The sequence below is a fragment of the Nesoenas mayeri genome (assembly GCF_963082525.1).
Source record: "Nesoenas mayeri genome assembly, chromosome: 14".
NCBI classification, from domain to species: domain Eukaryota; kingdom Metazoa; phylum Chordata; class Aves; order Columbiformes; family Columbidae; genus Nesoenas; species Nesoenas mayeri.
The window spans coordinates 10,721,160-10,745,025 of NC_137556.1; the positions used below are offsets into that span (position 1 = coordinate 10,721,160).

The 23,866-nt window shown below is 41.4% G+C and overlaps 1 protein-coding gene across 1 annotated transcript in view; it reads left to right on the forward strand.

Annotated features, from left to right (window-relative positions):
- The first annotated feature begins 978 nt into the window (after positions 1 to 978).
- Positions 979 to 23,866, forward strand: part of FSTL4 (follistatin like 4) — a 208,091-nt gene continuing 185,203 nt past the window's right edge. The window contains exons 1-2 of the mRNA XM_080353521.1: positions 979 to 1,110; positions 14,612 to 14,645. Coding sequence (XP_080209647.1) covers positions 982 to 1,110; positions 14,612 to 14,645 — 163 coding nt within the window. The 5' untranslated portion in view covers positions 979 to 981. The remainder of the gene's footprint in view (positions 1,111 to 14,611; positions 14,646 to 23,866) is intronic.

The window sequence follows — 23,866 nt, forward strand, 5'->3', positions numbered from 1 at the left end:
ATTGCCCTCAGCTACCACAGAAATGGTATCAGGCCTGAAGACTCCTTTGGTATTTTTATTGTGAAAAGTAATGACACAGTCTGGTGTCCTGTTCCCAAAAAAGTTCAGATGAAGTACAGAGCTCTCCCGGTTGAGCTTCCAGGGCACCAGTGCAGGACTGTGCATGCTGTCTGATGGAACTAACATGTGTTTCATGCACTTTGAGTGACTGTGTTGGTTTTGCTTCCAAACTCTTCGGCACAGAATTTGTTGTAGTGGGTTTGGTGACCATCTAGGCAGGTGCCCTCATCTGCTGGACAAATGACTGTTCTATGTGTTTGGTGTCAACTGTCAGAGCCTGGATTGCTGTCTGGCCCTGCAAGCCAGATCTCAGCCTAAGGTGGTGGTGAGGGCTGTATCTGCTCCAGGCAGCATCATCCTCTCAGTCTGAGGAGAATAATGGTATTTTCTGGCATGTTGCTGGAAGTGTCCAGTGTTGAAAAGTGAATGTGGGGTATCTGGGGCTTTCCTGAAGATCTGCTGAGGGTACAAGTGCGTTACTGAGTATGAGTGACCCTGTGTTGCTGGGGGTTCTGGAAATGGGATAAAGTCACCCTTTGGCTTCTGCTGTACCATAATACCATGTTTTGATGTGAATAGCTTCTGGCTGCAGTAGTTAGTTTTAGAAATCTCAGGGCTCCTGTTCTGCAGGTGCTATGTGGGAACAGACTGGGAAGAGCAGGTCCTGTGGGCGATTACTTTGGGGTAAATGTTTCACAAAACTGCTGTGATGTGGGAATTCGTTGCCAATACACTGGGTGCAAACCAGGAAAATCGGTGTTTTGTTACATGCACTGTGGGAACCTGAAAAGCTACATCCACACTGACCGAGTGTGGACATAAACTGTCAGCTGAATCTTCAGCTGTGCTGTTGAATCTGACCTGGGTTTTGTTGTGAGAGGATTGTTTTATGGCTGTTCTCTTGTTTTCAACAGGTGTGAAATGATGAAATCAAAAAGCTTTTGGTTATCTCTCATATTGCTTGGGGTTTTCCCATCGGTCACGAGGGGATGGATGGACACGGACAGGAGCAGACGGCTGTATCCGGATGCGGGGAGGTTGCATCAAGAGGTACTGTACCCCAGCTGCTGCTGCACCTACAACTCTTGTTTCTATTTTTATGCTGTGCTCAGACGCTCCATACTGTGAAAACAGAAAACAAGTGAGGGCTTATCCATACATATTTGTGTTAAACACCTGCTGAGGAGGTCAGTGAAGAAACAGTGAAGCAGAAGCTCTTATACTTTTTTGAGTATCCTGACATGGTTCTGGGAGTGAAACTGTGTGTCTGGCCATTGTGGAGCCACTGCTTTTGCCCCAAGGACTTTACAGTATGCTCTGTGTTGGGGCTGCTGGGACCAATTAAACTCAATTTTAATAAGCAGACTTTGTCCTGGCTCTTCATGTGGGTGACTGGACCTTCAGATGAGAAACCTGAAACAAGTTAGGTTGCTGCTTAAAACAAGGAAAACTGAGCCATGGGTGGTTCTGAGAGAGCCACTGAAGTAACCGCCCACAGCATTTTCTCCCTGATTTTCTGATGCCAAACCCCTGCAAAACACAGAACAGCTGGAAAGGGACCGAGGGAGCATGGTGGCCACAGCAAGGGATGGTGGCTTGATGGGAGGTGGGACTCCTCATGTGTTAATGTGGGGTAGTAACATGCTTCTGCATTCAAGCCCTGGGCTTGTGGGACTGGAGAAGCAATTAAATCAGTTTCCAGTGCTGAAGGTGACAGTTGTGGCTTTCATTGCGATGATGTGGATGAAGCAGGTCCCTGTTCTGGTTTGTGTCTGGTGCAGGCTGTCCCAGCAGGGATGGTGGCTTTCAGGAGAAGAATCTGCAGCCTGGGTTTGCCGTATTGGTGTGGGTAGGCTCAGATTTTCACATGTCTGAGTCTGAGGTGTGTGAATAGCCCATAAAAAGCCAGAAATGTGACTTTTAATGGAAAGAAAATAATGAATACTGAAACAATTTTTAGTTATTTAATTAGTTCCTGATTATCACAGGTTTGCTAAATGATTGCTCACATGCCTGGAAGTGGGATGTGGTGGGGGAGGCAAGGAAAGGAGACATTTGTATTTTTTTTTTAGCTGCCATTGCCTAGAACACTTACTGGCAGGTATGCTAATTGCTGCCAGGCTGATGATGAACCCTTGATGGATTTATTCTGCAACTGGATCTATTTAAGCCTCAGGATTTTGTTCTACTTGGAGAATCACATTTGTCCCAGTCACATCCCATCTACAAGTACCCACAGTTGTGTGCATTGTTTCAATAAAGCAGTTTAAGCCAATTAAAAAGATGCTTTTCACTGCTCAGTGGGACTTGAAAATCATTTCAGTGGAGTTGGGGATTCTGCAGTTCTGAGTTTTGTCTCAGGTGAGCTTTTTCCTTGAGGTCTCTATCATCTGTTCTGTAAAAGTGAACAAAAACAGTTCCTTTCCATGCTTCCACTGATAATGTTGCTGTGTAGACTTGGGTAGTTCACTGGCTTGTGGTTTTTTTTTTTTGCCTTTTTTTGTTAAAAATAATTAAATATTTTGCACGCTTTTGCATTTTTTAAAAATCTCCTTCACTAGTGCGTATTTTGATATTTTTGAAAAAGTTACTTTGAGGAATTAAAGTCTTTACTCAAATGATTTACTTTAACATTAATTTTAGAACTATTATACTACTTGAAAGACATTAATTCATTTGATCTTCCTCTATAAACCATAAAGTTATTGTTACAATTATTTGATCTTGCTGGAGGTGAAAGGATCTACACTAGAATGTATTTGTTCAGATTTGCACAGAATTTAACAGATGCAAATATTACAGTTTTAAATGTACAAAGTATGCAGTTAAAATAGCTTCAAGGGGTCTAAGTTATAATGCAGATTTAAAAAACCAATTGTACAGAAAGCTTGTCCCGCAAGAAAGTGTTTATCCAGTGCGGCATCAAACACAAGATGAATCTGGTAGCCCTGAACGTAGGTTTCAGGTGGGTCAGTGAAATGGAGATAACTGCTGTTCTCTCTCAAAAGGTGTTTATTTTATCTGTCTGAAAATAGTTTAGCCATAATACCTTTTGAATAATAGAAACCACCTGAAATCCCTTTCTAGTGATATTGAGCTTGCTTTGATTTGGAGCTCCTTGTTCACAAGAAGTGTTTATAAGCTACAAAATTTGTGGTGTGGTTAATATGTAATTCCATTAACATGTGTTTAAGACATTGAATTGCAAATAGAAAACCTTTTAGCAATTCACTAAAATGACTTTAAAAATATGTAAAGGGTTAATTTACAGGTCAAATAATTTGAAGTGTGCTCTGATCTAAAATTCCTATGAATTTGATCAAAGGAAGTACTTGGGTATTGGTCACTGACCTTCACTAATACTTGTTCCGATCTACATAGGAACAAGTTTACTGAATCAAAAACATTGCTTAATTTATGTTCAGATTGCTAAATCAATTTCTTCATGGTCCATGGTAGAATCATTGCAGCTGTGCTTTGCATTTGTAAAGGAAAAATAAGTCTTGAGGCCATAGATTGCAATATACAGCACTTCTGCATGAGAAATTAACTCTTAGCACTGCAGTGCTGTATGTTTTCCTGATGCTGAGCTTTCTACCTTTCCAATTTATGCAGTGTTCCTGAGAAGAGGTCTGCTTTCAGAAATAGTCTTAGAACTGATTGGAATAGTTAACACACATATGAATGCAGTCTGAAATTTCTTGGGTGTAGAGGAATAGAAAACCTCATTAAAAGGAGGACAATATTAGTATTTAACTGAAAAGCTGCAGCTTTCCTGGTCCATGTTAATTTTGGAGAATATTGCTGTCATTTTTATATTGGAGAACTTCTCACAGGCTGGTTCCAGAGGGTGCTGGAAAGCTCTGGAAGATTCTGGGTGCTGCACATGGACCCTCATGGAGTGATTAATAAGAGGCACAACTTCCCAGGGCTGAATCATCATGGGACTAAATCCTGCTGAGTGGAATATATGCCAAAATACTCAATATGAAGAGCTCACCACTCTGGGGTGATATTTTTGGGCAGGTTTTGCCTGTGTCTTCAGCAAGGCTGATTCCATGCTGAAGGTGGGCATTTTAGAGGTGACCACGTTTCATGGACAGCTCTGTGCTGGTTTAGAAGGGCTTTGAGTTGCCCATGAAGGACCAGGTGCTGTAATCTGGGGTCACCTCTCCTTTCCTTGAAAGGAATTCTCAAAAGTGTAGCAGGCAGCGGTGGCTGAAGGCAGTTTCCAGCATGAGAATAGCAGAAGAGAGGCACAACCTGGATCTGAAATAACCCTGGAGTCCAAATTTAATGGAGAACTTGGGCAGGAGGTTCTGATGGAAAGCCGGTAGTACTACTCCACTGAGTCTCTACAAGATAATCCACACTAGTAGCTCAGACCAAATTTTTATCTACTGGAGTATTTTACAAAAGGATATTATTAAATAGTAAAATTTGCCAGTTAGCTTTCCTTCTGTTCCTTGCTTTCTGTGTGAGAGGCTGCAGTTCTGCACGTGCCGAAGCCAAACTGTTTTTTTGGACAGTTCTTGGGGTAAGCTTCTCATCTCCGCAGCCCGTGGTACAGCAAAGCAGTGCTGCTGGTCTCCACTGGCTCTTCCAGGAGCGGGTCTCCCATCTGCTGCAGGGACCTTCTCAAACACAGGTCGGCACAGTGCTGCATCTCAGAAATTAAACTCTGTATTTTGTTTTCTGAGGCGCTGCTGGCAGGTAGCCTGAATAATATTGTCCTAGCTGGATAGTGTGAAAATGGAGAATAATTCTGTGTTGGTACATGTATAGTTGGTTAGTGCTTGGTTAAAGGAAATATTTGGATGTCACGAAGAACTCCTGAGCAGTGCTGTGCAGCCTGGCAGGCATCCTGCTGTCTGTTCTGGGCTACACAACTAAAACTGCTCTGTGCTTTTGTAGAAGTACTTAATTGCTTTCATGCCATGCTCTATTTTTGCCACCTGCTCGATTTCAGAAGGCTCAGGAGATACCAGAAATGTGCTCAGCACCCCATGCTCCTCTGGGCAGAGGAGCTGCATCCCAGGGATGCTCCAAGTGCTCACACAAGCTCTGGTGGCTCTTGCAGGTCCCAGTGCTGGCACGTTTGCTTTTCCCCTCTCGTGCTGCAAGATGTTCATACCTCCCTGATGCACCTTAACTGTTCCCTGGATGGAGCAAGGCATTGGTGTGCAGTGGCAGGTCTAATTTGGACTGTGATAGCATAGTTCAAGGGTAAACTAGACCAGCTGTACCAATATTGTTTCAGTTCCTTGATTATTTGTACCCGTTATGTTTGTTACCTTAGCTGGCTTGTACCTTAAATTATATTGCCAACCTCAAAGTATTATGTGGAGTTATACCAACACTTACATTTATGCTAATGAACATAGCAACCACACTCATTTCTGTAAGCTACCATAACTTACTGGTGTTTGCAAAGTATTGGCCGTGTTGTTATTATTAGTTATTATCTGAACTGCTTAAAATCTTCAAGCCATAAATGTCACCTTAACCTTCTGTGTGACTGTGAGCACTGGGTCACACAGCCCTTCAGTGCCATCCTGCACAGAATGGAGCATCCTCTGGAGTCCCCTCACAGCATCAACTGCGCTTGTTCGAGAGTATCAATTATTGGTGAAATTCCTAATTATCTTCAGATTCTTAAATGTTGTTTCACTTACTGCTGCCACAAAAGACCGCTGTTGGTTATTCTAAGCAGCACGGAAGTTGTGCGGATGATTTTGTGCTCCTTCCCCTGGCAAAGTCGTATTTCCTAATCTGACAGGAGTGCTTTGGGAATTAAGGTACAAAACTGCAACGGCTTTTGATAAAAGCTTTTGCTTATAATTCAGACAGAGGCATAATTTCAGAGCAGGAGCTTGGAATAAGACAGGCACAGTGTATCAATTTTATATGCAGTCAAAGATCTAATATCCTGGTGTTTATTTTAAGAATTATTATTAGTAATTGCTGCTGTGTGTGTGTATGCTCTTCCTGCTTGTAAGGCAGTTTGGAGAAAAGGAGAGAATCCGATTTAAATTAAAATCTATACTGGGCTTCAGCCTGCTCCTGTTTAAAACATTAATGAAGGTAAAGAGAGACAAGACATAAATTTTTGTGTCACTTTGGCATGTACTGAGCCTTCCCTCCTGGTTACCTACATTTGTGGTATCTCTAACAAGCTGTAATTGCTATTTGTAGACCTTTCTAGATCTTAGCTAGTATATTATCCCTGTGGAGATGAGAAGCTTTTCCCTTGAGTGTTGGTTGACAGAGTATCTGCAGTTCAAGATGCTGTGGCATGTTTTCATAGTATTTGGATACACATGTTGGGGTCCTTCCTCTGCATCCCTGAACTCACCTGCCCCCTCCTGTGTACCCAGAGGGTTTAATAAATATGATATTTTATGGGATGCCGTTATGTTTAAAGTGCTGGCAAATTTGTATGTTGGGTTACTTGGAACAAGAATAAAATTTGAAGAATTTTAGTTTTCGTAGATGGTTATGGTTCAGTATCAAGAGTGTCAGGGATTGTCAGGATGCATCTAAGGCACTTAAAAATGAAAACTCTTGTATGCAGCCCTTTACAGAACCAAAATCTTGCTTGTGGTTAAGATGTGATGTGTGATACCTCTTGGTGGTCCTGCATTGCCTGGTGTGGTGGGGACTGTCTCCTTCCAGCTAACCAGGACCACCAGTTTGAGTGGTGCCTTGGATGTTAGTGACCTTGAATTCTGGTGCTGTAGCTGGAGGCAGCAAGTGCTTGGATGCTGTTCCCCCAGGGAATGGAGGGAGCGTGGGCTGGGGGTGCCTTGCTCTATGCTGAGCTGTGGCACAAACTGATCCCAGGAATCAAATTCCAGTAAGTTTTTTCTCATGTCACAGTTGAACATCAGTGAAAAGTTACATCTAGGTGGGGAGATGCTGGTGTATTCCTGAAGCAGGGAATAAGACCAGAGTAATAAGACCGAAGTCTGAGGCAATTTTTCCTTGACTATGATGTGGCAGAGGGTTACACTTTCTGATATCCTGTTCAGAAGGAACTTAACCTTAAAAGACTAAATATTGACAATTATTTCCAAATGTAGTGTAGTTTCCCTTAAAAAAAAGGCTATAGCAGTAGTTTTTAAAGGAAGACAGCTCTACTTGAAGTACTTTCTACCATCATGCAGGGGAATTCTCATTTTTGTAGAATAGGAAGGGCACATCTGCAACTCTGGGGTTTCTAAAACAGCTATCCCATGAGCTTCCATATGACAATCTGGAAATCCATGGAGCTATACCTGGGTTTTTCACCTGAAGTCTAGAAATAGTAATGAGTAAAATCAGAGATGCAGCAATTATCTCAATTAGCTGTTGTATGGGTGAGCAGATGATACTGTGTGATGTGAGACATTAGAGCTGCTCTCAATGTTTATACCACACAGGACAAATCTAAATTGCCGGTGTCTGTACTGAAAACAAGCTTTCTCTAAACAGTAGTGTGTGATTTATTTTTTTTCCGTGTGCCTTGCTCAAAAAAACCCAATGAAGTGGCTGTTCTCTCCTTCAGTAGCATTGTTTTTGAAAATACACTGCTTGTGATTGTAAACAAATTCCTGGTTGTCAAACTAAGTTGTATATTAGTCAGAACCACTGCAAATGCTACAGTCTGTATGTGGGGTGCCTCACCTGTACTGGGTATCGGTGTAATTTTCTTGATGCCTCACTTGAGATAAGGAAGAGCATGATCTGAAGGGGGAAAAAAAATCTGAGACAAAAGTCTGTAATAGGAACAGCCACCTCTTTATTAATTTGCTAAATGAGTCAGGGCTGTATATTTAGAAACTGTACAGCAGTTAGGCTGATCCTGAGAGTGGGTTCCTGGAGACTTGGTGTGTGCAGAGGTAACGTGATGTAGTGATAGACCCAGTGTGAGCCCAGCCATGTGTGCTGAATTTGATTTATCCCCTTGCACAAGCACTGCAGTCTTTTCCACAGAGGAGCTGGTAAGAGGGTTGCTACAGTACAGTGATACAGGCAATTTGTGGGTCTGAAATGCAATACCTGTTCTTCTGCATCTCTTCCATCTGCTATGTGAATTGGTTTTGGCAGAGTCCCCTATGCCGACCTTTACTTCTGGTCATAAAAGGTCTCCTTTTAGACTAAATCTACATCAGTATTAAAGGGCGGGAGACTGAAAATGCTGCAAGGTGAATTGCTGGACTTGCAGGCAGTTGGTGCCTATTTGGTACCAACTTGGTGGCACGTGTTAAGCATCATATGTGTGGGATCAGAGGCTTCTAAACAAAACCAAACAAAAAAAAACCACAAAAACCCAAACAAAACAAAAAAACCCCAAGCAAACAACAACAACAAAGACAACAAATGCACAGCCTTATACAAAACTGTAAATACTGCTCTGCAAATGGAGGAAGTTGAGGGAGAAAGAAAATTACAGCAAGACAATGTACTGTGAGTGTTTGCACCTTAAAATACTACATCGAGCTATTGCTCAGTGCTTCCTGCTTGTGATGTGCCCCTGTGCATGTCTGGATTATAAACACTCATCCTCTGACTTCAGTCAAAGGAAAACTCAGAAGAAATATCAGACAGGAACCTGTCTTTCCTAATTTCAAGCTTAATTGTGACTGTTTCAGTTCCTAACCTTGCAAAGTGTTCCTGCCTTTTCTCTTCAAATCAGAATGCCAGAAATCGTGCGTGGCCACATGTGGATGTGCATGGACAAAAGGGAGAACAACTGTTGCAGAAAAGAATCCGAAAATGGTCCTTTTCCTCTCCCTGTTGGTAGATTGTCAGTGTGCATTGCACATTGCTTACGAACTAAGTCTAAAGTACTACATAGCTGCTGTAACTTATAACAGTGCTAGTCCCTGCATTTTGGGGCAGTATTTTAGGGCAGGGAGCCTTGTCCCATGCTCCATCTCTCATTGTTTCTGGTCAGCGTTGGGGCTGTCTGAGCGCCTTGTGGGCAAATACATCAAACCAAGGGTATGATGAAGCCTGTGTGACTGTGATTTTTGGACAAACCACAGGCAATTTAGTAGTGGGTTGGCATATTTATTTGGTGGGCTGCTAAGCATGTGTATTATACTCTACACCTTAATGTCTGGTCCAAAGTTGTAGGATCCAAGTTAACATATTGCTTTTAATCACGCACAGCAGTGACTACTGACGTGATTTTATACAGGCACCAAGCAGTTATAAATTCTGCCTGTCTAATGGTTGTTTTTAAACTGGCTGTAGATGGTTAATATTACTTTCTTAAAGACTGGACTGTGTCATCTTTTGGGAATCGATGAGAGCTTCAAGAACAGCTTGTTTGTGTGTCTGCATCTTGTCCCCAGTCCCATGGGTGTTTTAAAGCTTCGGAAGAGATGTGCTTTGTCCTGTGCTTCCTGCAGACAGTCCTGCATTAGCTTTGTTTCTGAATGACCTGCCCTTACTCATGCTGCAATAATAATTTTGTGTAGTTAGAGCATCCACAACTCTTTTGCTCAGCCTGTTTGTTCCTTGGCTGGAGAGAAAATGTAGGTGTTAGTAATAGGGATTGCCCTTGAGGTGTGGGAATTAGACATAATAAGTGGCAAAAAAAGTTGCCACAGTTTTGGACAGCAATTTCTTGGGATTCATATATCATTATTTTCCAGATTGGAAATTAGCCTTCTAATGCATTGGTCTTGCTTGAAGTTACAGGTCTAAGAGGAACACGCATATGGTCCTTTCTTGCACACTCCCTGTTTACTTGAGCGCAGCTCTAACAAGTTAAAATGATCAACTGCTGAGTAATGTTGCTGTAGTAAGGCTAATCTGGAGTGATCCTAACAGAAATTTGTATTCTTAGTGTAGTGCTTGGTCTCCTATGTTTTTTGGGCTTCACTTCCTAGAGACATTCCTGAGCAGCACCCTGAGGCACATCGACCAGAACACTGACTGGGGCTCCAGCAAACTTGAGTTTGCTCAAGCACAAGAGCTGAAGGCAGGTATCACAGTATGTTTGGGATTGGAAGGGACCTCAAAAGATCATCTAGTCCAATCCCCCTGCCGGAGCAGGAACGCCCAGGTGAGGTCGCACAGGAACATGTCCAGGTGGGTTTTGAATATCTCCAGAGAAGGAGACTCCACAACCCCCCCCGGGCAGCCTGTTCCAGTGTCTGTCACCCTTACTGAGAAGAAGTTTTTTCTCAAATTTAAGTGGAACCTCTTGTGTTCCAGCTTGATCCCATTACCCCTTGTCCTATCCTTGTTTGCCACCGAGAAGAGCCTGGCTCCATCCTCGTGGCACTCACCCTTCTGTTATCCAAGTGTGCAAAGAAAACCCCATTAATTCAATGGAAGCTGAAGTAAAATACAGTAGTTGAGAAAGAAAGCCCTTGACTGTCAAGTGTTTTGGTGTAAGTGGGAGCCTGAGCCAGACAGTGTTGGGTGCTCCCTGCAAACAGGGTGATGTCCCTCTCTTCTCCAGTGGGTCCAGGAGATGAGGGGTCTCCAGCTTCAGCTGCTGAAGAGCAGAAGCTCATGTCGCCACTCTCCCTGCAACAGGGATTTACAGGTCAGAGAACATTGCTGTCTTGTGTAGTGCACAATATGTTCTTTGTGGGTGTATAGGACAAATGCAGATATATTGTTATACAGGAGTGTTTAAAGGTTTTATTTACACTGATAGCAAACAACTTGAAAGTGGTTTTGCTGCTTGGATCCTTCGCTAACGACTCTCAGTAAATCAGTTTGTAGCACATTGGCTACGGAGCAATGTATGATATTGTGTATTCCCTCTGTGTAGTTGTATTTTAATGCTGCACAATGAAGTTCCCCCGCTGCCCTCTCTTCTGAATGAAATCTGTTTTTTCATTCCATAAGTGCTGTGCTCATCTGTGGGCCCATGATTCAGCATTAATCAGTAGCCTATGACACAGACTGGCTATTATGTCTTGGCAGGACATCTAGATGCTGTCTTCTGAAATACTGGTGCTCTCTTTTTGTAAGAGCAGAAAAGGGCTTTGTGCAAAAGAGTTGTTGAATTGTATAAGGTTCATGGAGGTGTTTGATGGGCAACACACAGCAGCTACAGGGAGTGAAGCTGTGTGACCGTGGCTAGGGAACTGTTTCTGATTTTTATTTTTATTATTGTCCCTCCTAATCCATTCAGGATTAGTAATTGTACTTGATGACAGTATATCCACTCTCATGCATTGGCACTGAGTTGGTTGGTCATTGGGAGACGCAGTAGATACGTGTCTGGTGAAAAGCAATACTGGAGCAAACATGCTGCATTGATTTCCACATAACTATGATTAGACACTTCAGATAGAGAACAGAAGGACCTTTTATTCTGTGTTCAATTAACTAACATTAACAAGGATGAAAATAGGTGCTAAAAGCAAACCTTGACAAATAAAACTATTGTATTGCATTAATGAAATGCTATTTAAAATGGTATTCATGAAGAAGCTTTATAAGAGAAAGGAATGAGAAATCAGAAACAAATTTTTCCCTTCAAAGCATATGACTTATGCTGTGATAAAATTAGATTTTTAGTTAAAGGAATTTGCAGTCATTAAGTGCTGCCCATGAAATACGTCCCATTTATAACCATCTGCTTTATGGCTTCTGCAGAAAAGTATTCTTCCTCAGGCAATGCGTCTGAGGACTTTAGTGTCATTTTTATCAAAATAGTTTGGTTCTCTACTAGTAACATTATTAAAACCTCCATGTGATTTTTGTTACGTGAGAGCAGTATCTTACCCTTCTAAGAAAGGGTGACTATTCCTTTTTGTAAGGAGATTGCCCAAGATTGTGACCAGACTTGCTGGTCGTGTCTCTTGCTGGTGTATTATTAATAGATCACTAATGGAATCATATGTTCAACATATACACTCACAGAGAGAAAATTAGCATTGCTTATTCTTTTATGTGCTACAGAAGAGAGAAATAATTTGGCTGAGGCAAACTAAAAAACATGACAGTCTGTGCCATGGTTTCATTTTCCTGGAGGGATAGAAACCCCAGTTGTCTCCATCTGGAGCTGATGCTTTTGTGGCTGTTCTTTAAGTCATAGCATGGTTGCCAGGTATTTCTCCTATTTCCCGTTTTTGTGAAATGTTGAGCATTCTCAATGTCACCGGTCTTTTCTCCATGGAAGGGGATGCTTTGGGGGACATGCCAAATGCTGATATTCTCCCAGGTAATGAGAAGTGATGACTTGCAGCTTGATCTCACCGTGTCTTCCCTGACATTTCTAACAAGCTTTTTCCTCTGAATCCTGCATCTGTTTTTTTGGGGTAGTTTATATTCATTAGAGTTTACAAGGGGAACAGAAGAAAAGAAGGGAAACTTTGAAGCCCATCCTTTGTTTTTCACGATGTCTACACAGTTCTTTTCATGGAGCTACCAAAAGGGTATTTAATACAAGGGAGCTGACACTTGAATATTTTGTAGAGTGTGATTGTCTTTTTTTCTTTTGATCAATGTAATAGTTGTAATTAGTTTTAGTGTTTCTAAGCTTTTGAAGTGCAGAGAATTCAAACAGCTTGTTAAAGTGAGGGACTCCAGGGGAACTTTAAAAGTACTCTTCCCTTTTGCATATATTACATGTACATGGGCTTGATGATAGCAGGCTGTATCTGAATTTTGTCATCCTGTGCCCCACCTCTCAAACTAATATTTTGAAAAGCTCTGAGAGGCCCCTGGAGTGTAACTGTCTATGCAGCTCAGAGCTTTGCTGCCTAAAGAGGATAAGTGCTTTGAAGTCTGTACTAATCCTGAATGCCATTTTACAGATTTCTCAAGAGCACTGAGGTAGCATCTTACAGGGAATAATAACTTAATATTTTTTTAAGCAAATACCGATTTATTTTTTTTTATTTCTCTCAGTTGATTGGGAGGGTTGTGAGGAGGAGACCATTTCTGCTGTTCTGATCCTTCTTGGCTTTGGTGAAAGCTTTGTTTTTGAGAAAAACAGCTTGCTGGTTGTTTGTAGGAGAGAGAAGCAGCATCTGTTGCCTACACAACTGGTGCCAATGGGACAAAGTATAAATTGTCACCATGTTTGAGCAGCCAGGAAATGTGTGATGTGCTGTGGTCCCTGGGATGGAGAATGTCTTGGTGGGATGGGCCATATCTGGAGCTGGGTCCTGGGAGAGGGACAGGAGGCAGAAAGGAGCATTTCTGTAGGCAGTAAATGAGCAACTACAACATTGTAGTGTGAGATGTGTGTGATATTATTACATCCTTGAATAAAACATCTCACTCTGAATTAATGGATGCTGTCTGTACTCAGGTGAGGGAGGTAAAGCCTCCAGGAGTTAGCTGAGCATGTACTGTTGTTACTTCCATAAGCTGATTTTTTTTTTCTTTTGTTTATTTCTATCTTTTACTTTGAAAAGCTCAGTATTTTTTTATCATGTGCTCCGGTGGCAGCTTTCTGTATTTTCAATTACCCTGTGACAGGGTGCCTGGCAGTGCAGGAGGGGACTGTGGATACATTCCATTAGATGTGTAGCACTATACTTTATATCCCTTCCTCTAAATGTGGTCTGTAGGGAGTGACTTTATTTTTTTAAAAAAGTGAAGATACAAATAAAATACAAATAAAATTCTAATAAGCATCAAGCGGGCCAGAAAGCTCTGATGTCTGGGGAGGCCATGTGTTTCTTTCCTATCAAAAGGAGGAAAGAAACAAACATTTTTGTTATTTCATTCTCTGATAAACAAACATCGGAGAACAGTGAGCACTAAGGGAATGACACGAGGTTAGACAAGGCATGTCCACAGGAATAAAAAACAGTTTTATGAGCTTTTGTCAGGGGTTTGGTGAGCTTGCTCCTCTTGCCTCTGTAGGGCTGTACCATGGTGGAGATGGTGCTGGGACCAGGTGGCACTGGTTGCAAGAACTAACTCGAATGACGGAAATAAGTATTTGTAATTAACTCATAAATAATGTTACTTCTTGGAATTAAATATTTATTCATCTGCGATGCACTATTAGTACAAGTAGGTAGTGTTGTCTGGGAATGCAACAGCCTCAACACCTTATGCAATGTTGTCTTTAAAAGAAGTTTCTTTAGAGATGGCAGTGATGCTTTGCAAGAAATAGGGCAAATGATGTAGGTGTGCAAGGACTGAAATGAGCCCTCAGCTCTAAGTGTGAGTAGTCAGGTTGCTTTGAAATTCTTCAGGTATTTGAACAACTCTCTGCTAAAAATATCTGTAATGGCTCCTCCCTACTCAACTTTAAATCTGTGGTACAGTAATAATAACCCTCTAGCTGCTCCCTTTTAACATCAATAGAGGGAAAAAAAATCCATTTTCAAGAAAGGTTTTGTGCTGTGCCATGTAACTTATCACAGAATGATGAATCATTTTAGGTGATATATTGATCCATTAAATATTTGTGGACAAACTGAAATGTATGGTTGTATTTACTCCTCGTTCTGTAGACCTTCATAGATGCTTCCCTGGGACAATGACTAATGTGTTTTAGGGGTTTCTGTTCATGCTGCCTTTGAACAATTCTCGTATTAAAGAAAAAAACAAAAAATTCTCTTTTGCCTTGTAGGACTCCAGAAGATTTGAAGTTACAAGAAGAAAAGGTAGGAAAAAAACCAGTTTTCTCTCAATATGTGTGTTGGTGTGGAGTGCTCTTGCAGTAACTTTTTAAACAAACATGAGTTTACACACTTGGAAGAGTGTACTGCTGTGGGATTTCAAAAAGAATATGTTCCAACGCTTGTCTGGCAGTTTTTAGTGTTGCAAATGTTTTTCCAATGGAAAGGGCCTCTTCCGGCACAGAACTGCATGGTGGTATTGGGTTGCACGTCAAGGTTTGTTGGGTGCTGGCAGAGGATCTGAACTCTGACCCTGGAGCATTTTGAGGAGAAAAAGCTCCAGACCAGGCTTTCCATGCATTGGCACACTGCAAATCCACCCCAGAGTGCAGCAGTGTTAAATGCGAGTTGTGCTGGTGCCCTGAGCTCAGATCCTGCTCTGGAAACTCTTGTGCATTAGTAACTAATTAGCTGCTCTGTGATGGATCCCAGCAGCTGGGTGAGAATTGGCCATCAAAGAGCTCATCCTGGTTATCATTAATTTTGATTTTGTTTAGCAGATGTTTTCCGGATCAGGCAGTTAGTTGCTTCATCTGTCTGGGTACAATGGGAAGCGGGTGGCACTCTCCTGTGCAACAGATTAATGTATTCCGTGTTCCGTTCCAGCATCTTTAATTGCTTCTGACATTCTGTATATTGGGAAGAGGTTGTAACTACCACTGTTCTACTGCATAAATGGAAAAGGTCAGGTCCAAGGGTAACTTTTCATCTAGGCACATAATCTCTTTTTTATTTGTTGTTGTTGTTATATGTGTTTATAGTGTGTGTTGGTTTTTTTTTTTTCCTGTGAGATTGAGGCAGCAAAGTCTTGAATAAATAAAATATATGGCTGTTGCTGAAGGTGAATTCTATTTAGCTCATGTTTCCAGTATGTGTGTGTGTTTGGTCAAACTTCTGCTACTCTTCATGGAGAGATCCAGTTTTACTGGACTTCCATTGGTCTTAGACTAAGGAGGGCTCTTGGATGGTTCAGGGTTGCTTTGAGATGCAGAAGAGCATCCTGGGATCCTGGATATGGAGATGTTTGATATGATTTGGGTCTCCAAAATTTATTTCCCAGTGGAAGTAACCGACACCTACAGAAACTTAAAGCAATTTTTGAAAGCAGGACTGAGTTTATAGATCATATGGGTGCTTGGAAAATGTTATTTCAGAACAAAAAATGGATTTTGAGGCCAGCGCCTCTAGACACCAAATTTCCAGGCTCAGGTCGATTTCTCCTTGCCTCCACACGATGGGTAAGACTTGGCTTCCACTTGGAGGGGTGAAACTCTACCTTTTTTTTTTTTTTTTTCCAGAAATGACTTGGATATAACGAACTCCTCTATCAGAAAGCTTCTTAGATCCATGGATAGAGTGGAGAGAAAGGGATGGTAGTTGGGGAGTTAAGGTTTACAGATAAATTTGGCTTATGCCCAGCAACATGATCTGTGAATAATCAAGTATGTCTGAAGAACTGCAAACTCCTCAGAAGTCAAGAAGAAAATGCTAACAAACATGATAAATACATCTTGGTCACAAAAGCCTGTGGATTTGTGGAGCTACCTGGGGATTTTCAGCAATGATTAAGTATCTTCCTCTCTGGAGTTAGTCCTCAATAGTGCCTATAAAATAATTCAACAAAAGCCTCCTTCAGAAACCTGTTCAGTATTAAAATGTGTGCAGAGCAGATACCACTCAGTGCTGGAAAAAAAATAACAGGAGGGCTTAAATGTTTGTTATATGCATGAAAGGATTTATTAGAAATTTTATGATATGGTATGATCTGATTTTTAAGGTTCAGGCCTTTTTCCCCTGAAATGGTAATTTTTGTGGATAATGGTTTTTTACCTGAGGAAACTAGATGATTGGAAAGTCTTTGAGGGTGGGAGTTTATGCTTGTTGCCTTCCCTTGGTGGAAGATTTGGCTTTCTGTTGAAAAGCTAAAAAAAACTTTGAAAGTTAAAAATATCAAATAGAACTCATGACACAGGGAGAGCTGCAGTGAACTTGCTCTGTGCCTTTTATTATCCCATGCTCACAGATGAACTAGGATAATTAGAAAAGAGCTTTTGGTGAAAGGAGAGGCAGTCCTGGATCACACTTTCCAGAATATTTTTTTGACAAAAGGTTTGAGTCCTTTAGTTTGAAACTTTTTTTTTTTCAAAGGAAACAAAGTCTTGGTCTGTGGGTAAATACTAACTTGCCGTCCTTATTTCCTTCAACAAATAGTCTATTTAATGGATGGCTGATGGTTAGTTGTGCTGGATTGTGTTTGTATTAGATGAAAGAAAGAGATGTGAAAACACCTTCCTTTTTCAGCTCTGGATGAGCGTAGTTAATCTGGGAGCCTTTTTGGTTTCCGAGGTGTCAGGATTACATGTGCTGGAGAAATTTTGAAGCTGCTCCAAAGCCCATTACAGCCGATGAATGGCTTTCCTTTGACTTCTGTGGGTGATAGATCAGCTATAATTACATGATCTTTTAATTGCTGTGGTATGGAGGGGAGATGCTTCCCTGACTGCAGCTGGCAGCCGTCTTCCACCATAATGTATGAAGACTGATTTCTTTCTGAATTTCAATGGAAATGGCTGCAGATCTCTTTTGTTTCTGGGATGCTTAACTGGTGTTTGAATATTATCCTTTTTGACAAAAAATGATCTTTTAACTCAAAAAACCTCATTCTGGTAGTTGATTAGAAGCTGCAAGTATATTTTCCTACATTCAGTTTAAGCTCATTAAGTTGAAATTTTGCTCTCAGTGGGTCATGCATACGACCCACTGCAGTTTCCATCTGTGTTACGCTCATGTAATGAAAAACATAATATGGTGTGAGATTGTGTTGCTAGCTTTAAAAAAAAAATAACAACAAACTTGAGAAAACCCAGCATTTGGTAAACAAGCACAGGATTTGAATACCATCTCGTCATATTGCTCTTTTAAACTAAATTTGAGGGGCAAGTTAGAGCAGGCAGACCCTTTTTCAGTTATCCAGTCTTCTGTCCCCATTTCTAAAGACCTGTTCATTTTTTACTCTGTATATTTTCATATGGCTTCAGGTGTTAGCATTGTTGCTGGTTCCTATGAACTACCTGCCCTTAGTGTGCGGGAAACTAAGCAAAAATGTTAATAACCTGCACACTTTCATCAGCTGCCCTGTCCAGTGAAACGATGCAGGAGAGCAGAACAGAGGCAGGGAGCTGCGAACAGCAGCGGTTTGTGAAGATCAGGTGGAGACAACAGGTATTAAGTGGAAAAAATGAAGGGTAACGTGCAGCAGAATGTTGGGAGACTAAAGGGTTTCTGTTAGGTCAGAGCGGCACTGGGCCATGCTCTGAAGGGAACACCTGGGAGCATTTGGCTTGACGGTGCCAGATCTTAATACCAAAGACTGGTGAGCTTTCACTGTATAATGAGTGTGGATGAATGACCACACAATTTGTGTATGTAAAAGCCATATACGTTCATCAAATTCCACCTCTAGCAGAATGGGACCTCTGGGATTTCCCCAGCTATTTTGTTGCAAGAACATGGGGACTAATTCTGTAACTTCTGGAGCTGACAAATGCTCCTGCTCCTGTTGGCGATGTGGGGCTAAAGGATGCTCAGTACTAGAATAAATTGTCTGCTGAGGATAACTGTATATGCAAGTGCATGTATAGTCACATCAAGCATGAAGAGCCACATCTTCAGTAGATACAAGTGAGCAAAGCCACGCTGAATTTAATGGATCACCTTTGCTTTTTACTAGTTGAGAGTCTAGCCCAAACATGTAGAACTTTTAATTTGTTTTTATGTTGCTCACAGCTATCCATTCAACAAATTAGTGTCAAAAGATGCTTTTGAAACCATTCAGGCAAGAAATGTTCAAGCAGATTGCTTCCACTCTGTTTGTCCATACAATCTTATTAAATGAGATGCAGCTCCAGATTTATTCAGTCAGATGCCATCATGCTATCATAAAGATATGAACTGTAGCTGTTTTGAGTTAAAAGGCTGAAACCTTTCTGAAGTATTTGCAAGCTCTGTATTGTGGATGCCCTGTTTGGTTTTATATGTTTTTATTAGGGATGCACAATCCTCATGTTACAGTGTGTTTCCTAACCACAATGAGGAGCAGTAGAATAGAGCACACCCTGAGCTTTGACAAGTTTGCCATAGTTTTATTGAAAATCTCTGGGGCTGCACCAATTAGCAGTGGTGGAGGATCCAGCCAACAGCTTAAGAAATATTTCATTACTTGCCACTTGACATAAATTCTTATGTTCTGGATGAAAAACTGACTCATGGTTATAAAACAGTAATGCCCTTTAGAAATTCTATTCACTTCATCCCTTCTTACGCATTTCAAATTTCCACCTATCTATGGAAGATGAAAGGCTCTTGAAACTTGGCAGGAATGGCCAGTTTCTCTCTTCAAACCTTTCATTAACGTGATGAAGTGATCAGCTGTAATTACTTTGTGTTAAATCACCTATTAATTTCCCATCCTGTTGTTCTCTTCCTGTTGCTCAGTCCAAGAAATGTTTTGTTCCTTATGACCAGGTCAAAAACTCAGCAAAATCAGTAGCTGTGGCTGATTTTTGCTCTTTGGAAGCAGCTCTGCTCCTGGGATCTCAGCTGTCTGCCCGTCCCAATGACATCCAGGTTATATACTATACCAGCTATATGTATCTGCATGTATATGCTGTGTACTTGGAGCTGTCATGTTCAGAAGTACCAGCTCTATCTTCAGGATGGGCCTTACGTTCAGTGGATGGGCTATACTTTAAAAGTATCTGTTTTGTAGGATCACAAATAGGAATAGTTTCTATGTTTATTATACTGATTTTAACAATAACTCAGTCTTTACTGAAACCAAAGGTTCATGTCTCTGTCCATCTCAGCTGCTCTGTTTTCATAGAGAACTTTATCTCTGTTTTTTCAGGGCATATGTTATTCGTAGATGGCAATCTGTTACCTGGGGAAGGATACGTGACTGGGTCAGAATATTAATCTGATGTTTAGCTCATTTTTTTTAAAGTTTGGGAAACTGCAGTCCCTGAGTGTTTTTTGTACCTCATCCCACTTGAACATTATTGCTTAAGTACATGATGCAGTGGGGATGCCTAGTTTGTGCAGTGCTCGCAGGGGATTAGATAGAAATAATGAAGGTAAAAATATTTTCAAGGAGCTGCCCCAGGCATTTTTTTTAATTTGGATTTTATTTGAGAGTCAGGCTAACCAAAACTGGGGAGGGGGGGAAAGGGGCAAAATTGTTCATTCCCACATATCTATTGGCAATGGTGTTTAATTATAACTTGGCATATTTTGTGGTTCCAAGTGGCAAGAGCTAACAGAGGGAGTAAAACCATGTGGAGGGGGAAGAGCCCCAAATAATCAAGTCATTATGCAGAACAGTAAATTAAACTAATATGGATACTCCCAGAGGGTCTTGGTATAGTTGTTAGAATTGTGTGTGTGACTCTGAGCAAGGATGAGTAGCTGCAAACACCAAGCAGTAAATTGCAGCTCAGCCACGAAGTTTGAGTGGTTTTCTAAACTAAACAGCGCTGGTCCTCATGGTCATGTTTGGCTTCCAAATGACTGTTTGTTCATTCAAATGGATTACATTTGAAAATGTGAATGGGGCTGTGGTTGAGCCCAGCTTTGCCAGCAGATGGAGGAAACCTATTGCATGCACAGCTCTTGCACTGCGGGAAGCAGAAAGGTTTTGCACAATAAACTGCTTGTAAATGGAGATATCAGTTCCTGTAGTGAAGTATTAATACTTTGGGGCAGGAGGAGGAATGAATTCTGTTCATGGCAGAAGAGGCATGAATGTTTAGTAAGTAAATAGAATAGTATGTGGCTTTGCTGGAGCAGCAGATTGATGGACCTAAAGGAACTGAAGTGAAAACTTCTTCAGAAGTGCAAAACCAGGCAGCTGGTATGAGTGGCAAGTTGGAGGAAAGAGCTCATAGGAAGCTTAGGAGGTGTTCAAACTTCAGTTCCGTGCATGGGGAGAGGAAAAAGATGGAGATGAGTCAGAAACTGAGACTTTGTGAGGTTCTATAGGGAGATGCAAAATAATACACGTAAATATTCTACACTACCATATTTCATAAATAGGTATCCCCAGTGCAGAGTGCTGAGTCTGGATGTGCTTCAAGGCATCTCTTTTTCCACCTGAAAGCAGGATAAACTGTGCTGTTTTGGCAGCTGAATAAGCCGCTGGTGCTGCTGTGGCTGGCTGCCACCCCATGCTGCCCACCTTTAGACAATCCCAGTTCCTGATCTGAACATGTGTGGAACAGCTGGAGATCAGTCACCTTGTCTTGGCACACAAGGGAAGTTACTAAAAAAAGACAAAAAAAAAAAAAAAAGCCAGGATACTGCAATTGCCTGCCTTGTATTTAGTATCCATCGTGGGTGGATATTGTCTGCTTTTAGGACCTGATACTGCTGCACATGTAGAAATCTCAAACTGCAGTATCTCCACTGTAGGAAAATGGAAGATGCTGGATGCTCATTTACAGCTGATAACTTGTGGCTTGAAACCATGTACTGACCAGCAGCAAAACAATGGCCTATTCACTCATGTGGCTCCTTCAACTGCTTTGTCTCTAGGAAACCAGAATTGCTTGATGTTTAGGGGTTTTTACAACCAATTATATTGCACATGACTTGCCAACTTAAAGCTTGTGACCGAAGTACACACCACAAAGCCAACTTCATCAACTCAGCTTCTCGGAACAGTTAACAGCAAGGCAGTGCTTACTGAACAGGCTTTTGGCTTCAGGCTATGCAAGAATTTTAAGTCAAAAGCACGCAAAAAATAAGATACAGCCGTGTTGAAGGGAGACGTCAGGAAGCATGTAGTATCCAACCTGGAAGGTGGATCTCTTCTGCTCTCAGCTCATGTTATTTGGAAACTTAAGAAAATAGAGATATTTTCTGGACTTAAAGGAGAGTGTGGTGTGGTGGTGTTTGTTGCTGTTGTTGTGGTTTTTGTTCTGTTTCGTGTTTTGGTACATGCTAAATGCTGTGACTCTTAGGGCACCTCTGGCAGTGTCTGCCCTGTGCCTGTGTCCCTCAGCCTGGCAAGTCAAGAGCATCCTCTGTGCTCTCAAGGGGAGGTCAGTCCCAGCAGGTCACGGTGCTGCCAACTCCTGCCTGAGATGAATAACCTCCTTGCCAGCTTGAATGCCAAATTTTGATGAAGGCTTAATAGAGAGATTAGTTTTATTCCACAGGGCAGTCTCTCCCTCTCTTTTTCACTTCTCCCTTTAATCTGTGTTCCAGAGCCTGTAAATTGCCTGTCCTTCCTGAGAGATAAGCACATTTTTCCCTACCCTGACATCTCTTGATTCTACAAGCTTCTCTACTTTTTCCAGCTAAACTGGGTGGTCTTTTGGAAGATGCTACTTTGTTCCACAAACCTCATCTTGGCTTCATCTTCCCACTCCCCCACAAGCACTTATGTCCAATAGACCCGGATCAGTAAAGAGGACTGGTTTGCACTGGTCTTTTAAGACAACCTATCCTTAGGAGTAAGAGATTTTCAGACAAATGGACTGGTTTTGTTGACTTAGGCCTCCTTAGCAGCAGCCAGGTTGAAATTCAAAATGAGATTTGAAGGCATGGTAGTAATTTTGCTGAGCAGTGTATTGCTGTTTGTATGAAATACTACTTTCCTTTCCAGCCACAATTCTGCAGAAACACTGTTATGCAGAGCATTGCATGATTTGGAAGTCTCTCTCATGTGGAGAGGTCACATGCTGCTTGCAAATAATATTGAAAGGTGCAAATGCTTTGGAAACCCTGAGTTTTCAGACCAGATGTAAAAAAAACCTTCTTTGTAAGGGTTGAATAAAAAGCTGGCAGCAGATGTTTCTGATAATGGCAGTATAATGTAATATGCAAATATTCTCCAGCAAGTCACTTTATCCAGCCTGTATCGGGAATTAGCAAAATAAGTAACTCAGACTTCTAACTAGAAAAGCCAAAGTCCGAGATGGATTATGGGCTCAGTCAGGTTTTTGAGTCACGAATTTTGAACATCCTGCTAGTCTACTTAGTGTGTAAGAGCATCGTATATTTTCAATTACAGACTTATTAGGTTTCAATGTGCCATTTCTTCCTGAACTGAGCTTTAACCATAAGGCAATTAGGTTAATATTTCAGAGCTTCAACTCACTGCCCAAATACAAGATAAAATAAGACAGAAATTATTGTTTTTGTGCTGAGTTCAGGAACCTATTCTATAACCAGGTGGCCATGGCCTCTGCCTGTGGCAGATGTGGCATGTGGAGCTGCAGCCTGGAGGGTTGTGGTTTACAGGAGTGAAGGCTCCAATGCTACCCTGTTGTCTTCTCCTGGAGGTGCTGAACTTTCCCAGGGTGGTGGTGAAGAGGAGAGCATCAGCGGTCCTTGCAGCACTTATCTGTGAGTCTGTTATCTTCTTCCACCGCATCCATTTCTCACCAAATCCCACTGGCTGTGGAGAATGAACAGTTTGGGTGCTGTAGCCATGGCCCTGGCTGCTGCCACAGCAAATACGCTGCTTAAATCAGTGGTTTTCCAGCTGGGCTTTGCTTTGTTTGTAAATGTGTCCTTTGGACTTTACATTTCCAAGCAAGATTTCAGCTCAGTAATTAGCATGTCATCATATTTTTTTTAATAAGACCTTATGAGCCTGTGAAATGGTCCAGTTGTTCATGGTGTTTGGGAAAGAAAAATCTACTGTGTGTAAGGTAATGTAATTACTTTTCTGAAGGAGTCTTTATTATGCATCTAACTGCACATTAACTGTACTTGATAGACCAAAATAAAACCAGAACAGAATGAATAAGCCATTTTGGTCCATTGGGTAAATAAAACAGCTGAAGTGTTTATAAATATGTATTTAGTCAGCAGAGCTGATTGGTGACTTTGCAACTGCTCCAGAGTCTGAGTTAAGTAATCCAAGTTTAATAGCCGTCCATAAATATTTCCTTGTTTGTCAAAAGGAATTTTTTTTTTATCCATTTTTATTTATCCATCTCGTGCCGCTTGTTTGTTGTGTTTGATGAGATCTTTTGAAGAATACTGGAGAAGCTTGTTTTGCATATAACAGAAGATGGGCACTATGAGTGTTTCATGAAGTAGCATCAGAGTGGTACTTGGATCTTGTCCCCTTCTCCTTTCCATCCTTACCTCTCCCTCGCAGGTGGTATGTCTCTTTGTCACTCTTTTTACTCTTTCAG